Here is an 18,605-nt window from a genome sequence, read left to right as displayed (position 1 = left end):
TGTACACTTGTACAGAGTTTGCTTGTTGGCTATTTAAACGTGGATATTTGTGCAAGTAAGAGAAAAACAACTGTAATTCCAGTTTCTGGAATTATAATAGAATAACCCCCCCCCCCCCCCAAAAAAAAACTTCACACATAAGAATTTTACACCATCAGTTCCCTTCCTCGTGTTCAGCTGGCGTTTGTCTGTTCAGCACCGCAACACTGCCAACAATCAGGAAAAGTAACACTTTAAAATAACAACATTGTTCAGTTATTGAAATTTACCAAACCTTTTGATGATGAACCGAATTTCTCCTCATGATTTTGATTTTAAAGAATAAACACTTTGGGGGGGGTTTTTCCCCCCAAAGGAAGGAGTGCTTCATTTTTTGAAAAGGTAGACTTTAGGTTGTTTATTTCCACAAAGAGATGGCCATACAGCTGAAAACAAAGAATATATTTTATCAAGAATATGAAAGGTATACTACCAGAACATTGGAAAATACAGTAACAAAAAAAAGAAACATTAAGAATAACAAGGTACCCCCTGTAATACTTCTTCTGCAGTAGAACCAATACTTTGAAAGTTCTTGTTTGTACAGATATTACATGACTAAGTATTTTGATCCTACACAGGGTAAAAAACAAATACACCTGTACAATCAGACTGGATGCCAGTCTTTTGGCTTCGACTCAAAAACAGTTCCAGACCATGAGACAATTGGCCTCCTCCTTTTTATTGAACCAGTCAGGTCATGTCCATTATTTCCAGAAACGCGTCCTCAGGGACAGATCTAATCCCAGAGTTTTATCTGTCCATCCCAGCCACAGGTGATGACCTTGGAGGTTTCATGTGGATGCCACAGGGCGCTGATGCACACCTTGTCATGAGCCTTGATCCTGTGATAAAGCTTGGTGGTTTTCCAGTCCCAGATGTTCAGCTTTCCATCTGCATCTCCTGACACCACATAACTGGTAGAAAGAAACGTGTTTCATAATTAGCACATGGTTATAAAAATAAAGAAATAACTTCTATCTTCACTTCAGCAGCCAAAAGGTGGGAGTTGGAATTTTTGGTATTTAATCTAGGCAGGGGTTGCAATGTTGCCATGGATACTGAAAGGAAGTGAGGGCACCTGCTCACAGTCGTGGGTGGTGGGTGAGAAGAGGGACAAAAAAGGGTCTTAATGGGCGTTTTGTGTAAAAATAGGAAGATGTCCTGTGAGCTCTCCTAGCGATGGCTGTATGTTTTTTTTTCACCAAGAGTGCTTCATTACCTGGATGCATTTTAAAGCTCAGGATGAGAAACAGCTTACAGAATACAAGCAAAGATATCTCAATATACTGATCATCTGCACAATGGTGCATTTGGACTCAGTTTTTAATTCACCCATTACACTAATAGCAAATTTTTATTCATAAGTACTGTTTAGTATTTACTAGTGGAATATTCTAAAGCTTTAAGCATCTCTACTTTGTGGTTTCTGTCAGAATAAAACTGCCCTTCAGAGTGACATTGTGAAGGCTTACCTCATGTCTGGGGAGAAGTCCACTTGGCATGCATAGCCAGCTACCATGTGACCCTTGAAGACTTTCTTTTTGTTTAGTCTGAAGCGGTTTTGGGCTCCAAAGATCAAAATCTGGTTGTCCATGGACTGACAGGCGAGCCATTTACCTTAAAAAACAAAACAATAAACCATTGGCCAACTATGCTGCAAAGCACTTGTGCCCTTGATAACACAATACACATTTCTTGCAAAAAAAAAATCAAAGAGAAAACAAAAGCATTTTTGGTTGTTCACATTGAAATTTCAAGGTAATGTTTGAATTCAAATTCAAACGCATATAAACTTTAAAAGTTGTCCCCAAACCTTTTAAATGTATTATTTGCATGATTCTGTACAGCCAAGTGTTTAACAAGCAGACCCTCAGATCTTCAGTGCGGTATTTTGATGACACTGCTAGCATGCGCTAAACCTGACAGTGCAAAAACTGTGATCTGGAGGGACATTAACTAACAGCAGCTACACAGTAAATGGTAGAAACGGCCTCATGGCCAAAATTCTTCAAAACAGCAAAACTGGAAATTTGGATTGAAGTGGACAGCCCTTTGAAAAGGGCATGAACTCATCATTCTGCCATCAGTGAATTGGAAAGATTGAGGCAATTTAGGGAAAAAAAATAAAACGAGGTTTTGCATCAGTGGCTGCTCAGCAGAGATCTGCTTTAGAGAGCATTTCAGCCCCTGACAATCCAACAGTTTCAACATCACTGCACGATGGTGAGAGGCAGTGCTTTAGTGTCAAAGCATTATACAATTCTCCGCACTTTTTAAAAGTGTACATGAGGAAATTACTAATTCGATCTGAGAAAGAAATGTAGTTCTGATATGTGTGTCCTCTTTTTACACCACTTCCAGAAAACTTGTCAGCAAATGTCAAATAGAATAAGTGCAGGAGAATGAAAACAACTTGACCAATTTCAGCAGCGCACTGGAGCCCTGTCTGCTTAGTCAACATGAAAAAGAGATGGGGAAGAGCCGGGGGGGGGGGTGTATATATGGTGCCAAGTGGGGCTGGGCGCCATTTAGGCTTGAGAGAAAACTGAATGGTCTCCCACTGAGAGCTCATTCATTATTCACATGCTAAAGATAAACAAACCACGCTGGAACAAATACGAATATTGCCCAAAGGAAGAAGGCAAGTACGAAGAGAACAGGAGGAGAGAAAAAATTTAAAACTGGGGGGGGGGGGAATGTAGAAAGAAAAAGAACAAATGAGGACAAAAAAAGGTTTTTGTAGGTTGCCTACAGAGATATTACATAAATTACAATGGAGATGTTTCCATGGATACAAAATGGTAGTGTAATATACTTGGGTGGGGGGCAGATTCTCCTCTGCTAGGTTCTGCTCCATGTGTGGGGAAGAGCTTTACACACAGAACACACGCATTCAAGCAGACACACAGGGTGAAACTGGGAGCAGTGGAGAGAAGCAGCTCAACCAAGGACAGTCCTGGAAACTAATGACTACCAGCCAAAGTTAATCCTGTACTAACAGGCCAGCTTCAACAAGCTATGCTTCATCTGTTAAATTTTGTGATCATGCGTCTACATCCCTACAACAAGCCCAGGCATGTGGGCTAGAGCACATGTTTATGCTCATATGTTTTGGTTATGTCCTAAATTATCCAATTGCTCATGTCCAATACATAAGAAGTTTTCTAAATTTATTGGAAAATAATAGTTCATTGTTACCCCAAATGCAGCCTTTTGTGGCAGGAAGGTTCATCTTCACAAATGGAAGGACAGAGTATTAGTGACATCAGATACTTTTTACAACTTGGGGAGGGGAAAAAGATGCACTGCTTAAAAAAAGGATCTATTAAATGGTTTTCTGTCTTTGGTGTCAAATATAGAAGCAAAAGATCTGTGATGAATAAGTGGCTTTTAAAATTCATTTTCTTTTCTTTTGTGTGATCTGACTGTTATGCTTTTTTTCTTTTATCCTGTGATCAGAGCACATTTTTGGTTATATGTGATCACTTTTATATTATAAAAACAAATAAATGCCTTGATCAAGAAAAAAAAAATCACAGTGGAAAATATTACTTTGGCTACTTTTGTGGTAATACTTGATCCATGTTGTATCTCCTATTACACTATGCTGCTGGCACCATGTAGTAATAGATTTAGTAAATTCTTTCATCAATGGCTGTAGCTCATATCAAAAAAATAAAGATGAAAAATGCCCTTTATTTAGTTTGCACTACAAACGCTACTGCCTGCAATCACAGATAAAATGTTACAATTAAAAAAAAATCCTGAGTAATTTTCAGAAAAATTCTCTTATGAAGTGAGACCACAGCAATAACATTACAAATTTTCTTGATATAATTGTGATTTAATTTTGAGGCTTTTATTGCCCACTCCTATTATGTAATCTAAAATTTGTTAACTGGGTCTAATCAACATAACATTTCCTGGCTGCAGCTTATTTACAGTACAGGTAAGAGTACCATAACCTCGGTAATTGGTAAGAATATGAATGGATATATGGATCTCACAGAGTGATACTGCTCTGAAATCTGGCGGCACTGCATGAAGGCATGGTAAAGGTACTTTACACAAAAAGAAATGTAAAATTCAGCAATTACAAAAAAATTACAGGCTTATAACGGAGTCCTACAACCCTGACCTAAATCTCTACTATCAAAGAAGTAAAAGCTTTGCTCGTGTGGAGAAAGACATCAACAATCAACAATCACATTTTTGCTCCCCATCAGTTTGGAAGGGTTATAAGGCCAAATTGATTTGAAGTCCATAATTCCACAATGAAAAAGTGGAAAACATTACAGTGCCATTAGAAAGAGGGACTGAACAAGTGTGGCTTGCTTGGAAGGGCTGCCCGAAGAAAGACTTGTCTCTAAAATAAACATGGCAGCTGCACTGAGTCCTATGTGTACAAAAGGCCAGCCAGTCGGCAGAACTCACGAACGGAGCCACATCTGCTGAGTAAGATATCAGCATACTGCTGCCGTTTAGCCAATGAGCGGTGAGGCAACCCATTCTCGTGACCTCCTCCATTACACTATGAAAACCCTCTTTTTTACACGACGGTATGCTAACTGACAGTATACAGTCATACAGCTGTTCATCTTAAAAATAAATAGCATTGGGTGCCAGTGTAGCTCACTGATGGAGCAGTCAACAGGTCCTAGGTTTGAGTCCGACCCATGGCCCTGTGTGTCTTCTCTTGTTCCCTCGCCCCACTTCCCTGTCTAATCTTACTGCTCCAGTGTCCAAAAGGCAAAATTGCTCAAATATTAAACATTTGTTTTGACATCAAATGTACACAGTTTAAGTCACTCAAGTGTCCAAATATTTCTGTTATCCAACAGTTAATGCATTATCTGTGACGATTAAACAGCCAGAGCTAAACACAGAACTGGAAACACAGACAGCTGACATGTATTGATAGAAAATCTGGATCTCGTGGCAAGCAGAAATCTCCACGTACAACAAACTTACTACACTGAGAATATCTGTTTTTCCCACCTTGCCTGAGCGATGGCAAATCTCAGAAGGTGTGACTCTACTTCAGTGTGGTAATGCAGGTTTTACTCCCTCAAGTCGCCTGTCCTTGACTGTGTTTATGAGTGTTTGGCCATGATTAGTCTACTTACCATTGGGGGAGAGAGTCACAGCTGGCATGGAGTGCATACTGGGCTCAGCAATGTACTTAAAGTCCACAGGGATGTCCCTGAAAAAGGCACAAAACACTGTGAGTACACTTGAAGACGGGTTAAACAGTGGATGAGAACAACGTGAGAAGGCCCTTAGCAATAACAGCTCTATGGGAAAACATCGACAGAGCTGTTGTTTGTTTGACATTGAAGGTGCTTATGCCAGCTCAAAACTGCTTATTTACTAGAGAGAGAAGAGCTGTGGTGGAGGTAAAGAAGGAAAAAAAAAACAGGCTGTATCACCATTAGTGCTACAGTAAATAAATAAATCTTGTAAATAATGTGAAAGATGCTTTTGATGCTGCACCAGCCACCAATTATTTATGAAACCCTCCTTTGCTCCTTCACCCGGCCTCGCTGTTCTTTTATGCTCTGCTATGTCTCTCTGCTTTGGGAGAAACAGCAAACTTGGCTATTTGATCTTAACTTGTCTGAAGAAGATCATTCAAATGTACAGTGCATGTATGTGTGTCTGTCAGGATGACAGCGTGCCAATTTGCTGAGACTTGCTGTAAAATAAAGCAAAGTCCTAAACTCAACTTGCCATCAGCTTTACTAAAACCACGTCCTTGTTTCTTTCTGTGACGAGTGACAGCTGGGGCTGCACGACCGTCACACGGTCAGAGATTAAGGAGCTTCTGTGTTTGTTCAAGCCAGAATCTGCAGTCAAGCCAAACTAAACTCCATAACTAAGAACCCACACTTTGTTTTTAGACACACTACTTCAGTGGGTCTGAAATTAAGATTTCTATAATATAATTTATCTCATTATATGTGCTAATTTGAAACGAAGGATGGTTTCACAAAACAAGCACTGACAGATTTAATTCATTTATTCATTTGTTTCCTTTTCAAATTATTCTAAGAACATTCCGATTTGGGAGTTTTATTAAGCTGAGATAAATCGATCGCTTCTAAAAAAGCAGGCTTTTTAAGAAATCAAGTTCTGGGGAGGTTTAGCAGTTCTTTGACCATCCTGAGTGATTCCTACAATATGCTTCCACAGTCTCCACCACTTATCTCCCGCTATCCTTTTCCTTCTCATTTTATTATCATTCCAAGTGTCCCCGTGGGCTTCATCGCTCTCTACATGATGTCTTTATGATCAAGAGTTAATTCCCCTTGTTTTGTGCAGTTTGGTACATTTCGAATCCTCCTGGAAAGCATTCACAGACTCTCCTGATGACAAACCTATGCTATAGATAAAGTAGTCAATCCTGGGAACACTATGTGTGAGAACGTGGACAGAATTTAAATTGCGTGTAGGCGTTTTCACTATGACGCGAATGGCTTGTGGATTTGCTGCCTCGCAGTCTATTCTGCGTGCTCTCAACATGCCCCTCTCTGCTAGACGCCGCTTCTATTCTTGCAACATGAGACTATTCTTGTAAATTCAGCCTAATGCAGCTCTCACAGGGAGAGTGGGGCAGGGGGACTAGAGCCAGGTGGTATCCATGGGAGAAAGCGGGACCGTCAAGTCACTTTTTGGCCTGACATACCACTTGCCCGCTTACTCCCACGCTGCACTAAAAAAAAGCTCATGGGAGCCCGAAGTTTGCCCAAAGCAGACTCTTAGGATTTAATTCTTTAGCTTGTTGTTGTTGTTGTGTTTATCTTTAATTCTGTCTTTCACATTGACTTAAAGTGTGCAAAAAACTTTTTTAAGCAGATAATCCATCTCACAAGCTCATGAGGAAGTTTTGACAATTAAACCAAACTAAATACAAATGGCTGCCCTTGATACAAAACCTCCCCTTGAAGCATTCCATGGAAAGCTCTGTTTATCTGGTGGTTTTTAAATATTTATTATCTATAAACAGCAAATAGCTGAGTTTGTTTACCATGACAGGGCACCCCAGACAGTGTACAAGCCCTTCCCGGTGGTCTTTTGGTTGTCCAAACAATTATAAACAGCAGGATATGGACATTTTTAATTTTGTTATTAAAATTCATGTTCGCGTTTTCTTTCACCATCCCCAAAAGTGGGATTTAAACCTTCCAGTCATCCCAACACATACACATTACAAATCATTTCATTTCATTCACATCGTTTTAGTTAGTTACACTCGTATATAAAAGGAATCTCGTAAAACACTATAATCTGTATCCTGCTCATCACAGAAGAACAATAATATATAAAAGCACTTGATGTGCCCAAGGTGCATCTTAACAAGCCTATAACAAAGTTAAAAAAATACAATCCAGAGCTAATACTTGCACAGCTCAAAATTACACTGAATACCCAGCTGTCTGTAACTCCTGATTGTTTCGTTTTTTAATTATAGTCCACACTGGTTCACTTCCTTCTTGCTTTACATTCATATTGTTGATTGATTTCTCCAAGCCAATATCAGCTACAGTCTTCTGTTATTAAACGCAGAGCATTAGGGAGGAGGATTACATGACTTGCTTGGAAGAACGGCAGCAACAACTACAGCGGCACTCTCAAGTTTCAACCATGGCATAAGCAGTTCAGGCTGCACTCGGCACTTACCACTCCCAAACTCGAAGACTCTTGTCGTCTGATGTGCTGACAAACCGACGGTTCTCGTCAACAAAGGTGATGGTGTTGACGGCGCCCAGGTGACGATCGTACTCCTGAACCACCTCGCCTGTCCTGATGTCCCACTTTTAGAGACACAAAGAGGCACAGACAGCACAGCAGACAGAAGGGAGGTAAACAAATGTATCCCATGAGTCAAAAAGTGGAGTACTAAAATGAATTCACAATCCCTCCAACACTTGTTCCACTGCGCCTTGCTATATTCGCATGGAGTGATGATTACCAAAATAAATACAGCTCGTCTCAATCGCACTGCAAAAACAGAGAATATGGCTCACTGTGGGAGACTCCCTATGAGAGCAGCTATAAACTGTACCGATGTTATGAACCTTTTAAATTGCCTTAATGTAATCACAGCGATTAGCAATCAAACAGACTTTAGTCCTAAAAATTAATATTTTGAGAGAAAACAGCATGTACAAATTAAAATATAAAAGGCAACCACACAGAAACCCCTCCAGGGACAGCAAACAAATAAATAAATAAAATGAAGCTCGTCTGTTCGGATGGCTTTCACACCAAATTCCATTTTTTCCCCACCCTTGGGGTGAACAGCCATCTGTTCTCATAACCCGAAAAGGGGACCTGCATGATTTAACGCTAACCCTGATTATTGTGCCAGATTGTGACTGACAATTACAACTCAACATTTTTTCCCCTATTAGCTAATCTCCCAGAATTAAAATGTCTTTCTAGAGATTTCCAAACATCCATTGCTCTGAAATGTCGAAAATAAAAACTATATCACACTTGAGCTGTCCTTTCAGCATGTTGAGAGGTTCGCATGACTCGTTCTAAAAACGTGATAGTGCATTTATAGATTTCCTACTTTTATCACATATTGTTCTCTTTCCTTCGCCTCTTGTTTACCCTAATGCTTCTTGTGATTAATGAGTTGCTCTAGTCCTGTCAGCCACTGAACCTCTTACAACTCCCACACAACTACACACACTAGCGCTGGAGGATGAGACAGGAGTATATTTCACGGTCCTGCGGGCACAGGGAGTAAACAGAGAAATTCATGTGTGCAACCTGCTTGGCCAACATGATCGACTTTTCTTGCGGTGGAAGAAATGGTCAGCTTTACCTGAACAATCTTCTTATCTGACATGCCAGCCACAAGAAGGTTCTGTTTGTCCTCATCTGGGTTGAACTTCACACAGTATGGTACCTTCCTGTTGGTGAAGTGGGAGATACACTGGCCTGTGGTGGGAAGCAAATTGAAAGTCAGAGCTCCAGAATAATCCACAGTGGCTCCCTCACAAAGGCACACTGAAGTTGCTTTAAAATTTAAGGACACACTCTACAACTTTCAATGCTGTATGCTCCATATCCCTGCAGGTGGTGACAACTCAGCTGTAACACACAAAAATTTCCTAGTGTTCATTCGGTAAAGGTGAATCATCACAGGGATGATGCTCCAACTACTGCTACAACCAAGGAAACAGGAAATTGAAATGACTGAAAACACTGAGAGGCACTTGTATGCTAAAATAGCACGCTTTTTATATTACTGCTATAATATAGGAAGAAACAATCCCCAGAAAAACAAAACACAACAACTAGTTGTGTGAAAAAAGTAAGCAATGCTTTTCATTTGACAAATCTAACTCAAGCAAATCAACTTTTAGGAGAAGTATTTGGATGATGTGTCCTCCACTGATATCAACAAGTGGGGGATTTAATGCTTTTCTGCCCTCTGCTGGAGCGGCACTCTTGAGCTGAAAGGGGTAAAAATGTGACAGATGAGCCAAGTGGGTTCTTTTTTAAAGGGAAACCATGGGCCCAACTTCTAGAGGGAGCACAGACTGACACAGATCGAGCAGATCAACTAAAATTTGGTTTTACTAGCAGACTTCACCTCCACAATAAAGGTGTGTTAGACATCATGTCATTCATCCTAATTGATCTATTATGTTAACCGGGTATAACCATTTTTAAATCAGTTAACCTGTAAATTATTTTTTTTGCATCCGATATAAATTACTGAAAGAAAAAAGAAATCCAAATCCTGGATTACAGTATTGGTAGTTTTGCTTAAAAAAAATTAAATGATTAATTATTAAAATCTCTGTTGATTAATTGGTTTTAGCGTTAGTGATAAAATTCATGTGATCTTGGACTGAAAACAAGTTTATATTACTAAAAAGTTCGTGCAGAGAAAATATTTATCATCTAGGAATATATATGGTTAATTAAATCATTCATCTTCAAGATAATCATTTATATATTTCTCTATTTAATTATTTCTTTGAAGTTTTATTGATTTGGTCACTTTAAGATTTAAAAAGGAGCCGTACGCCTACATAAAGAACGTATTGCTGTCAGTGGCCCACGTACCTGTCTCAGAGTCCCACAGTTTAATGTAGCGGTCATATGCAGCGCTGAGGAACTGGGTCCCGGTGTTGTTGAAACAAATGTCTCGCACTGCTTTGCTGTGACCTAACACAGACACAGACCACACATATATTACAGACAAATAAATACATCCTCTAAAATTCATTTTCCTGCATTCCCCAATCTTGTTACCAAGAATCCCCCAGCTGTCCTCCTTTGAAAGCAAAATCATTTGAGAAATATGAAATTTGGTTAAGGGGAATAAAAGATGCTGGATAAAGGAATTAAAAAAGGGAGATGAATAAAGGAAGATGAAGTGGAATCTGGGAAAATGGAGGAAACGGAATCTTAAAATGAGCCTGTAAAACAGGGTGGTGAAAAAAGACACACCTTCTTATTGTCTCCTAATATCAGTCTATGTAATCCTTTGGGTTTTCCCCCTCATACAGTAGAGGTGATGAGAGGTCCCTGTGGGCCTCATGCAAGCAAAGGCTTACCACATTGAAAAAGTCTTTAAGCAGGGCTGTACTGTTTTTACAGCATTAACGGAGCCCACTGAGGCCACACAGACTGCAATTAAAACTACGGAAACAGGCGCACACAACCAAGCAAGTGCTGATCACTGCTTAGTTTGGTAGACATTACAAACAACATCACCTTATAAACAGCTATGTGCAAATTCCTCTAGAAAATTAAAAAAAAACACAAAAAACCCCAGAAATATTTCTTTAAGCTGTTGGAGAAAATATGAATATCAATATCAGTCTGAGGGTTCTGTCCACAAGGCATAGCCAATAACTCTAACACACATCATATTTAGCTCTGCTGTTTCTCCTACTCACTACTTTCTAAGCTAGTCAATCTCTGTCAGTTTATTCACTCCTAAACTGTGTTCTCTCCGTCTGTATCTTCTCGTGTCTTGTGCCCTCCCTTGCCCCTCATTCCCCCCGGCCTCTGAGCTGCTGAATTATGCATATTCAGTGAAGGAGCTGACAAGCAGAACCACAGCTGCAAACAATCTCTATTCTGACAGCGTGCCATCTCTGGAAAGAGTGTAAGAGAGTCCTGCATGCATTAGCCTAACCTGCCCCCAGACTCCAAATACGCATATATCTGTATATTAAAAAAATAAATAAAAAATCCCAAATCCCCCCGCGCTCTGTCAGCGGTCAGCAGACATGTCATTAGTCCTCCAGTAATGCTGAGCTCACAATGTGTCACTGCTTTGTATTTCCCAAAAGGCTGAGCGCACTTCATACCTTGACCATATTTTAATGTCAGCATCTTTGCTGATGATCCATTATTATTTATAAAAGGATTTACTTGAATAAACGACACAATTCAATTTTATACAGCGAATTATTAACCGACACCAACACTTATCATGTACCACATCATTATGATAGATGATGTAGGATGAGCATTTTGCACACTTACCAATAAAAGTCCGAAGACACCTCCTTTCACCATACACCTCCCACAGCTGTGAAGACGAGAGCACAGTTACAAAAGAGAAAAAAACTGATTTATACTTTGTCGTATTTAAAATACGGGGTAACAGGCTACTTTATTGCTACAGAGATTATTACACAATCATAAAGATCACATCTTAGATAAATGTGTATACACCCCCACCCCCCTTTTCTCCAGAAACCTTATTAGCTTATTTACCTTGATCTTGCAGTCCATGGAGCAGGAGAGCAGCAGATGACCAGAGTTTGGAAACAATCGGATTGCACTGACACCCTAGAACATACACGGGATGAGAAATTTATATTTAACCAAGACTCTTTATTTTGAGTATCCCAGTCACTGTTACAGCTTATGGCTGATTTACAGTAAAAGCAAGCTGTTTTGTAAATTTTGATATTGTGCTTATCTGTTTTCTGGGGGTCTTTTTCTGTTTTGTTTGGGGGTTTTTTTACTCTTGGCTGAAGCACAGAAAAATATTCTAGCAGAAGGAAAATGCTGCAATGTATATCATATAAATGTGACTTGAAATCACAAAGCCATGGCCAGGCTATTGCTATTCAAAGATTTTTAAGTTGGACACACCGGCCAAAACAATAATGCATGCAGGACAGCATGTGTGCAGACTCTTTATTATCATCTTAATTCTGTAATAGTTATCGAAAATATCCATGATTTTCTGCAACATACCAAAGTTTCAAAGTGTCACAAAACTTTGGTGACACCACATGAGCCACTCTCCAACTATTATCTCAACATCAGCACTTCCACACACTTATCCTTTTCAAATTTCTTTGTATTCAAATTAGACTCTGAAGTCTGTAACTTTCTGCACAAAGCAGAAAGGAGCCAATTTAAAACTTGAGTGATTTCCTCTCCCTGAAGCGCACTGGCAGATCAGACACTTGAATCACATCTTTCTTGGAATAACCCAGTGTTTGCCTTTATATGTGAATTATAAAGACATGGCTTTGAATCAAACAAAATAATCTCAGATATGTCGGTGCGAAGCAGCTGGTATATGCCCGTGTTATCACCGTGTTCAGAAATACCTACAAGGTTTTATGGATTTTCTCAGACATTTTACAAGGATTGGATAATGAAATATGTATACACAAATGCCCATGTTTCACTGCTCTCAAAATCATTAAAACAAATACTTTTAGAACTTTTTTCCCCCGCCTCAAACTGACCTTGGTGTGTCCAGACCAGACATGAATCTGTTTCTTTGGCAGGTAACATTTGTCTGGAGCATCCGCAGAACGCAGATTGATGCCCACATCCTGTGGGACATGAAGGTACGACCTGCCCTGGTAATCATACATGTCTTTAACTGTGGGAGAGAACAAAAGAAACAGACAAAATGTGATGTAAAAGAATCCTGCAGTATTTGGATCTATGCCGGACAAAGGAACTACCTGACATATTAAGTACTTGAGAACAGAAATGAGTAAACTTTGTGAAATATCTTTACAACCTGTTCCCAAAAAGGTTGATACTGTTCATCTGGACGTAGCGTTTTCAGTGGGAGAAACGTTTCGTCACTCATCCAAGCGACTTCTTCAGTCTCAGCTGACTTCAGGTTTCCCCAGTCTTATAAACAGTACATTTGCACAATGACTGAAACTAGCACCACTGAGGCAACAATGGGCTGTGAGGTCAGTTCCTTGATCATTAATATGCAAATTGTCATGACCATTGATCAACAACCACTGATCAAAGCTCATTGATCATTGATCAAAGACCGCTGATCAATGGCCATGAATACTATTCACAGAGAGTTGGGGAATGGCTGCAATCACAGCATTGTAAGATGGCGAAAGATGTACCCTTAGGCGCCCTCCTTGATTCAGAGATGGTCTTTCCGTTTTCACGTAAATGGCCTCCTTGACTCCGCGCTCAAACCAGCGTTCCTCCCAGTTCCTCCCTGGCAATTCTCCCAACATTTCACAGCGTACACTACATTACTCTGTTTATGTTGGGGGACCCGATCCTTTGGGCGGACCAATTTTTTATCAAAGCACGGTGTGGGGTTTAAAAGCCACAGAGATGCGGTGTTTAGAAAAAATACCTCTCAACTGTTCTGATAGTCCTGACATATAAGGACTCACAGAAACTTTGAGACGTTATGGGTGACTGAGTTGGTCCTACAGACAAATGGTCTTAAAGGTACACCCTTCAGTAAACCATACAGACTTGGTGTAGATTTCCGTGGGTAAAGCCTGTGGTATGAGGTCCAGTCAGTGGACTCGTTTCAGTCATTGTGCAAATGTACTGTTTATAAGGTTGGGGAAACCTGCAGTCAGCTGAGACTGAAGAAATCACTTGGATGTAGGGCTGTGCGATATGACCAAAATCTCATATCCCGATATAAGACATCTATCGTCCCAATAACGATATAAATCACAAAAATTTAACATTTTCTGTAAATTCTGTGAATCTCGAGCAGCTCGTCTTGCGTGAAGCGTTTCCAGCTGCGCGTCCTGTAGCTGGAGTCGAGTGTTTTAACCGATGCATGAAACAATGCATTTTTAGACATAAGTTGTAAAGGCCGCCGTTTTCTTTGTGAGTATTTATTACACGGCGTGCTGCGGGGAAAAGCCTGTTCTAATGTTTGAGTCTAAGGTTTATCTTTTAGCACCTGGCGGCTCTTTTTTGCTTCTCATCCGTAAACACTCTGCATACTCTTTCACGTGATTCAGTTTATTTTGAAAAGTCTCAACAGGATCTTGAGCTTTATTGTGAAAGGTTTATGTGGAAGATAAACAAGCGGACACACGATGGTTTTACCGTCATTATTGCTAACGACAACACATAAAAACAGGCGCTTGTCCGTCCATAGTGTGGTTATATTAAATATAAGAGAAAGAGAGAAAGAAGAAATTAATATAGCCACTACAGTGACCATCAAAATGATGAAAAAATATTGCCGTAAACAGTTTATTTTGTGACACCACGAAACAAACAATAGTGTAAAATGAAACGATAGACGTTTTTATATCGTCATCCGATCTATATCGTTATATCGAACAGCCCTACTTGGACGAGTGCCGAAATGTTTCTCCCACTGAAAACGCTACGTCCAGATGAACAGAATCAACTATTTGGAATTTACTTACCTGGATGATTGAGCATGCATCAAGACATTTATGACCTGTTGTTTCTGTATGCTGTTTATAACAGCACAAAATATAATTTCAAAAATAAATAAATAAATAGGCTCGTTTAGGCTACATTTTCAATCATGTCTCTAATTGCCACAGCCGATCAAAATTAACAAAAAAGTCAGTACCATGGAGAATAGTCTTCTCTTCTGAAGGAGCATCATCCTCATTCCTTCCCTTCTTCTGCCTCTTGGCTGTAATTTCATCCAGCTCCTTCTGCTCATCCTGTACAATAACAATAATCACAACCAGGGGATTACTTCACACTTACTGCCTTTTATATAATTATGAAAACAAATACAGCGAACTGAAATGGATTTCATCTAAGATGTAAAAAGGAAATGTGAGTAATAATCAGCATTTGGCCAGTTGTGCATGTCATCTATTAAAGTCTAGTACACAACTACATAACTTAAACAAAATATGTTCCATTGCATCACCTGCACTATGGAAGATTAAAAAAATTTGTCTTTAGAGGACGTTAACTGCATTATGGCAAAATATATGAATATAAATAAAGTATTTAAAAAATGCCTTTCAGGATAACAAATAGATTAATCACACGGAGAAGCAGTCAAAATTACCTCTGTTGGTTTGGCCACATCTTTCTCATCTGCATATTTTGCCCATGGTCCAAGGTAATTGTCAATTTCTCCTGCATCTCCACCTTTGACCTTTTTCCTCTTCTGTGACTTCTTCAGACCGCTCTCAAACACAGTCAGACCTGTAGGAGAAGCCATATGGTACTAGAATCACAAACTTCCCCTAAACTAAATAACTGAAAAGCTTTTTGAACATATCAGTAGATCTTAACACTCAAACATATTGAATATAAATAATATTTACCTTTATGTTTCTCAGCCTCTTCCACTGCACCAATGTAGGTATTAGAGGATGACTCGTGTGTATCAACAGATGGATCTAAAGCATAACCTTTAAGCAAAGAAGGGAGAATTGTAAAGTCATTAAAATTTAAACAGCATCAATACACTGCATCATCCAAACCCAAATCACTAGGCTTACCATATGAGGAGAAAGTCCTCCTTTGCTGTTCAAACATAAAATCATTGACGTGAGCAGGTTCTGCATAGCCAGATAACATGTTCCTGGGGGCAGCCATCTGCTGGCTTTTAAAAGGGTTCATTGGGCCAAACTATGAAGAAAAAAAATATAAAATCATTAGCAATGCTACAGATAAACTTCTGTGGATCCTCATAAAAAACTAATTTATTTTTTCACAAGCCCTCTCATACATGTAGATCTTAAAAAAACAAAAACCCCCCACAACATCAATAACAACTGATACAGTGATCAATGTACCAGCAGTTAGACTGATAGGCTGCAGGAGCAATTAAGAGCAATTACCGTAAGCAGCCTTAAGTATCTGTTTTACAAAAAAAACAAAAACAATGAATAACATAAAATACTCAGGTTAGGGACACTGCAGTGGTATGACAACAATCATGAATAATTTAACATTAATAACCATTAACAGCAATAAATACTCTGATTCATAAACTTAAAAATCACTCCCATCTGGTCACAATTTGAAACAAAATAACCATAAGAAGGTAAACAATAATTTACTTGTTTACCTTCTTATATGATTTTATTCTGATACTGACAAATTCTGGCAAATCTTCTGCAAAACCTACCCTAAAAAAAGTAAGTACACATTCATGTTACTAGTTTGGGTTGCAGTGCAACTGAAATGTTGCAGGGGGTCTTGAAACAGGCAGGAATCGGACAAAAATCTTGCATTGAAGTGATTCTGCACATAAGATGGTCAAGGCTTTCAGCAAACTATTTTTTTTAAAGTTATTTCTGACAATAATACAATACATTCTAAGGGCAAGGCTAATTTACCTTTTCCATATTAGAATATTATGTCAGTTGATGAAATGTCTTTTAAGGATGAATAATTGAAATAACTTTCTAATTTCTCTGTCATGTTGCTCATATATGTATCACCTTTATCGTTTAGTGCCGTTTAAAAATAATTAAATATATGTATTTCACACAACTGCATAACAAAGTGATCAAATGCCACTCATGTTATATTATCAGTTAACTAACTATATGTGTAACCCAGCTCACAAATATTCAGACTTACCTCGGGTGCAAACATGGTTTCATATGTTGGGTTATAAGTGACTTCTTTCAGAGCAGGGTCCAGATGTATGCCCGTCTCAACAGCCTCCTAAAATCGGGATTCGAACAATGAGCAAACGAGCTTCTTGATAAAGGAGACATGCTCTAGGTTGGTAATTCGCATGTTTTGTTTTACACAAGCACACGTTAACTAGTACAGTGTAAGATACATGTAGTTGGACCTTAAGTTACATAGAGCTCAATCAGTGTGTATTTTTTTTAGAATTAGCTCAGGAGTAATTCCGCAAAGATTACAACACACTTTGCGGAATCTTTCCCGCTTAGTACTACTAGAACAAATCTGTAATTTTAGAGAATAAATAACTTCTAATTACAACACCACCTTTCCACAGTAATTTGAATAACCTTTATTATTATCAGCATAACAAGTAAGTAAGCCAGAGTTACTCCCAATAATCTAATTATAAAGTGAGGTTAACGTTAGCTGCTTAGCTTAGCTTACCTTGACAGCGACCTCAGGGGCGGAATTTAAAACAGCCAGAGACATACTGCTCTCTGACTGCAACGGTTTAAGGTGAGCCGTAGCGTCCGTATCGACTGGGTTCACTTTTTCAACACTTGTATTAGATTCAGACTCATTTTCTGAATCGGAATCACTGCCGTATGAAACGAGGGAAGCTATGGCGGCAGACATCTTGGATGTTGTGAATGTGGCGGAAGCAGAAGGGCGGTACTTCCGTTATAGAAATGAAAGAATTTATAGATAATTTATTATTCTCTAGGATTGAGAATTTAAAGAACTATAGCATTGAATCTTATACGTATGACCGGAATTATTAACTTAAAATTATTAATTCATTACATTCATTAAATATAAATGTATTAATTTATATATTTTGAAGACATTCATAAAACAGATATTTCAGTTGGCTAGAATATTACTCATTTAAATATTACTTTGCTAGAATTAGAATTATTACAATTAACACTTTTAGGCAAAACTACCAAAATTATGGCGGCAGTTTGTAAAATGAGACGAAATACTAACGAGGCAGTATTTTGTTTTTCAAGATAAGCTGTCAGTATGTTGTTTAATGTGTTGTTGTGAATATATTGATTCACTGTGTGATTTTATTTTCTCTTCAACTGTAATGTTTGAAATAATCCAAATCAGTGTGTCCCTCCCTGAAATCGATTGGACAGCACAACACCAAGGTTTGAGATAATAAGCCAATACCGCGAACGCGCACGAGCCTCCCACGAGTACACTTCAGCAGCAGCATGGGACGTTTTCTCGCGCCCCAACAATAGAGTGGTACGTACCATTATTACCGATTTCAATGGGGACGTTTTCTTGTGGATATACGTAATTTCACACTACTTCTCTTAGAAAGAAAACAAATGTCGCATACGGGTAAAAATCAAAGTGGTTTTATGACGTGAAACCTGATGTAAGCTTAACCGGACTAGCTTTATTGCCAATTTCATCAACATTTGCCCAGAGAATCCCTTTGGAAAAAAAGTGGCTGGATTCATCTCCGCCGCCGCCTCTTCCAGCAGGAGTACATTTGATTACGGAGACAGTACAACCATGGATCCGACCCGGGGATTTAAATTTTTGGACACGGTGGCACACTCTGCTGCTCAGTAAGGATGGAGAGAAAATAAGAGGTTTTTTTTTTCTTCTTACAAACGTATCAGGTAAATAATTTCTTTTTAAATTTTGCACTG

The 18,605-nt window shown here is 39.0% G+C and overlaps 2 protein-coding genes across 5 annotated transcripts in view; one reads left to right on the top strand and one right to left on the bottom strand.

Annotated features, from left to right (window-relative positions):
* Positions 1–426: 426 nt before the first annotated feature.
* cdc40 (cell division cycle 40 homolog) lies at positions 427–17,602 on the bottom strand. Its single transcript, XM_082506767.1, has 15 exons — positions 17,377–17,602; positions 16,876–16,962; positions 15,786–15,915; positions 15,609–15,695; positions 15,347–15,486; positions 14,891–14,987; positions 12,792–12,931; positions 11,800–11,874; positions 11,566–11,611; positions 10,132–10,233; positions 8,879–8,994; positions 7,723–7,856; positions 5,169–5,245; positions 1,515–1,659; positions 427–956 (listed from the first exon to the last, which is right to left on the bottom strand). The coding sequence occupies exons 1-15, from the start codon at positions 17,566–17,568 to the stop codon at positions 779–781; spliced, it is 1,746 nt and encodes a 581-aa protein (XP_082362893.1). The 5' UTR covers positions 17,569–17,602; the 3' UTR covers positions 427–778.
* Positions 17,603–17,971: 369 nt separating this feature from the next.
* The window catches only part of wasf1 (WASP family member 1), a 66,578-nt gene continuing 65,944 nt past the window's right edge, over positions 17,972–18,605 (top strand). For 2 of the 4 annotated variants that reach the window (XM_082506766.1, XM_082506765.1), the window contains exons 1-2: positions 17,976–18,189; positions 18,377–18,575. The gene's annotated coding sequence lies outside the window, so the exon portion shown is untranslated. Of the gene's footprint in view, positions 18,190–18,376; positions 18,576–18,605 lie in introns of all 4 variants that reach the window. The other 2 variants (XM_082506763.1, XM_082506764.1) reach the window with 2 other exon arrangements.

Source organism: Aulonocara stuartgranti (assembly GCF_965226115.1).
Source record: "Aulonocara stuartgranti genome assembly, chromosome: 15".
Taxonomy (NCBI): domain Eukaryota; kingdom Metazoa; phylum Chordata; class Actinopteri; order Cichliformes; family Cichlidae; genus Aulonocara; species Aulonocara stuartgranti.
Note: the sequence above shows the minus strand (reverse complement) of the source record. Positions and strands in the feature narration are given on the sequence as shown.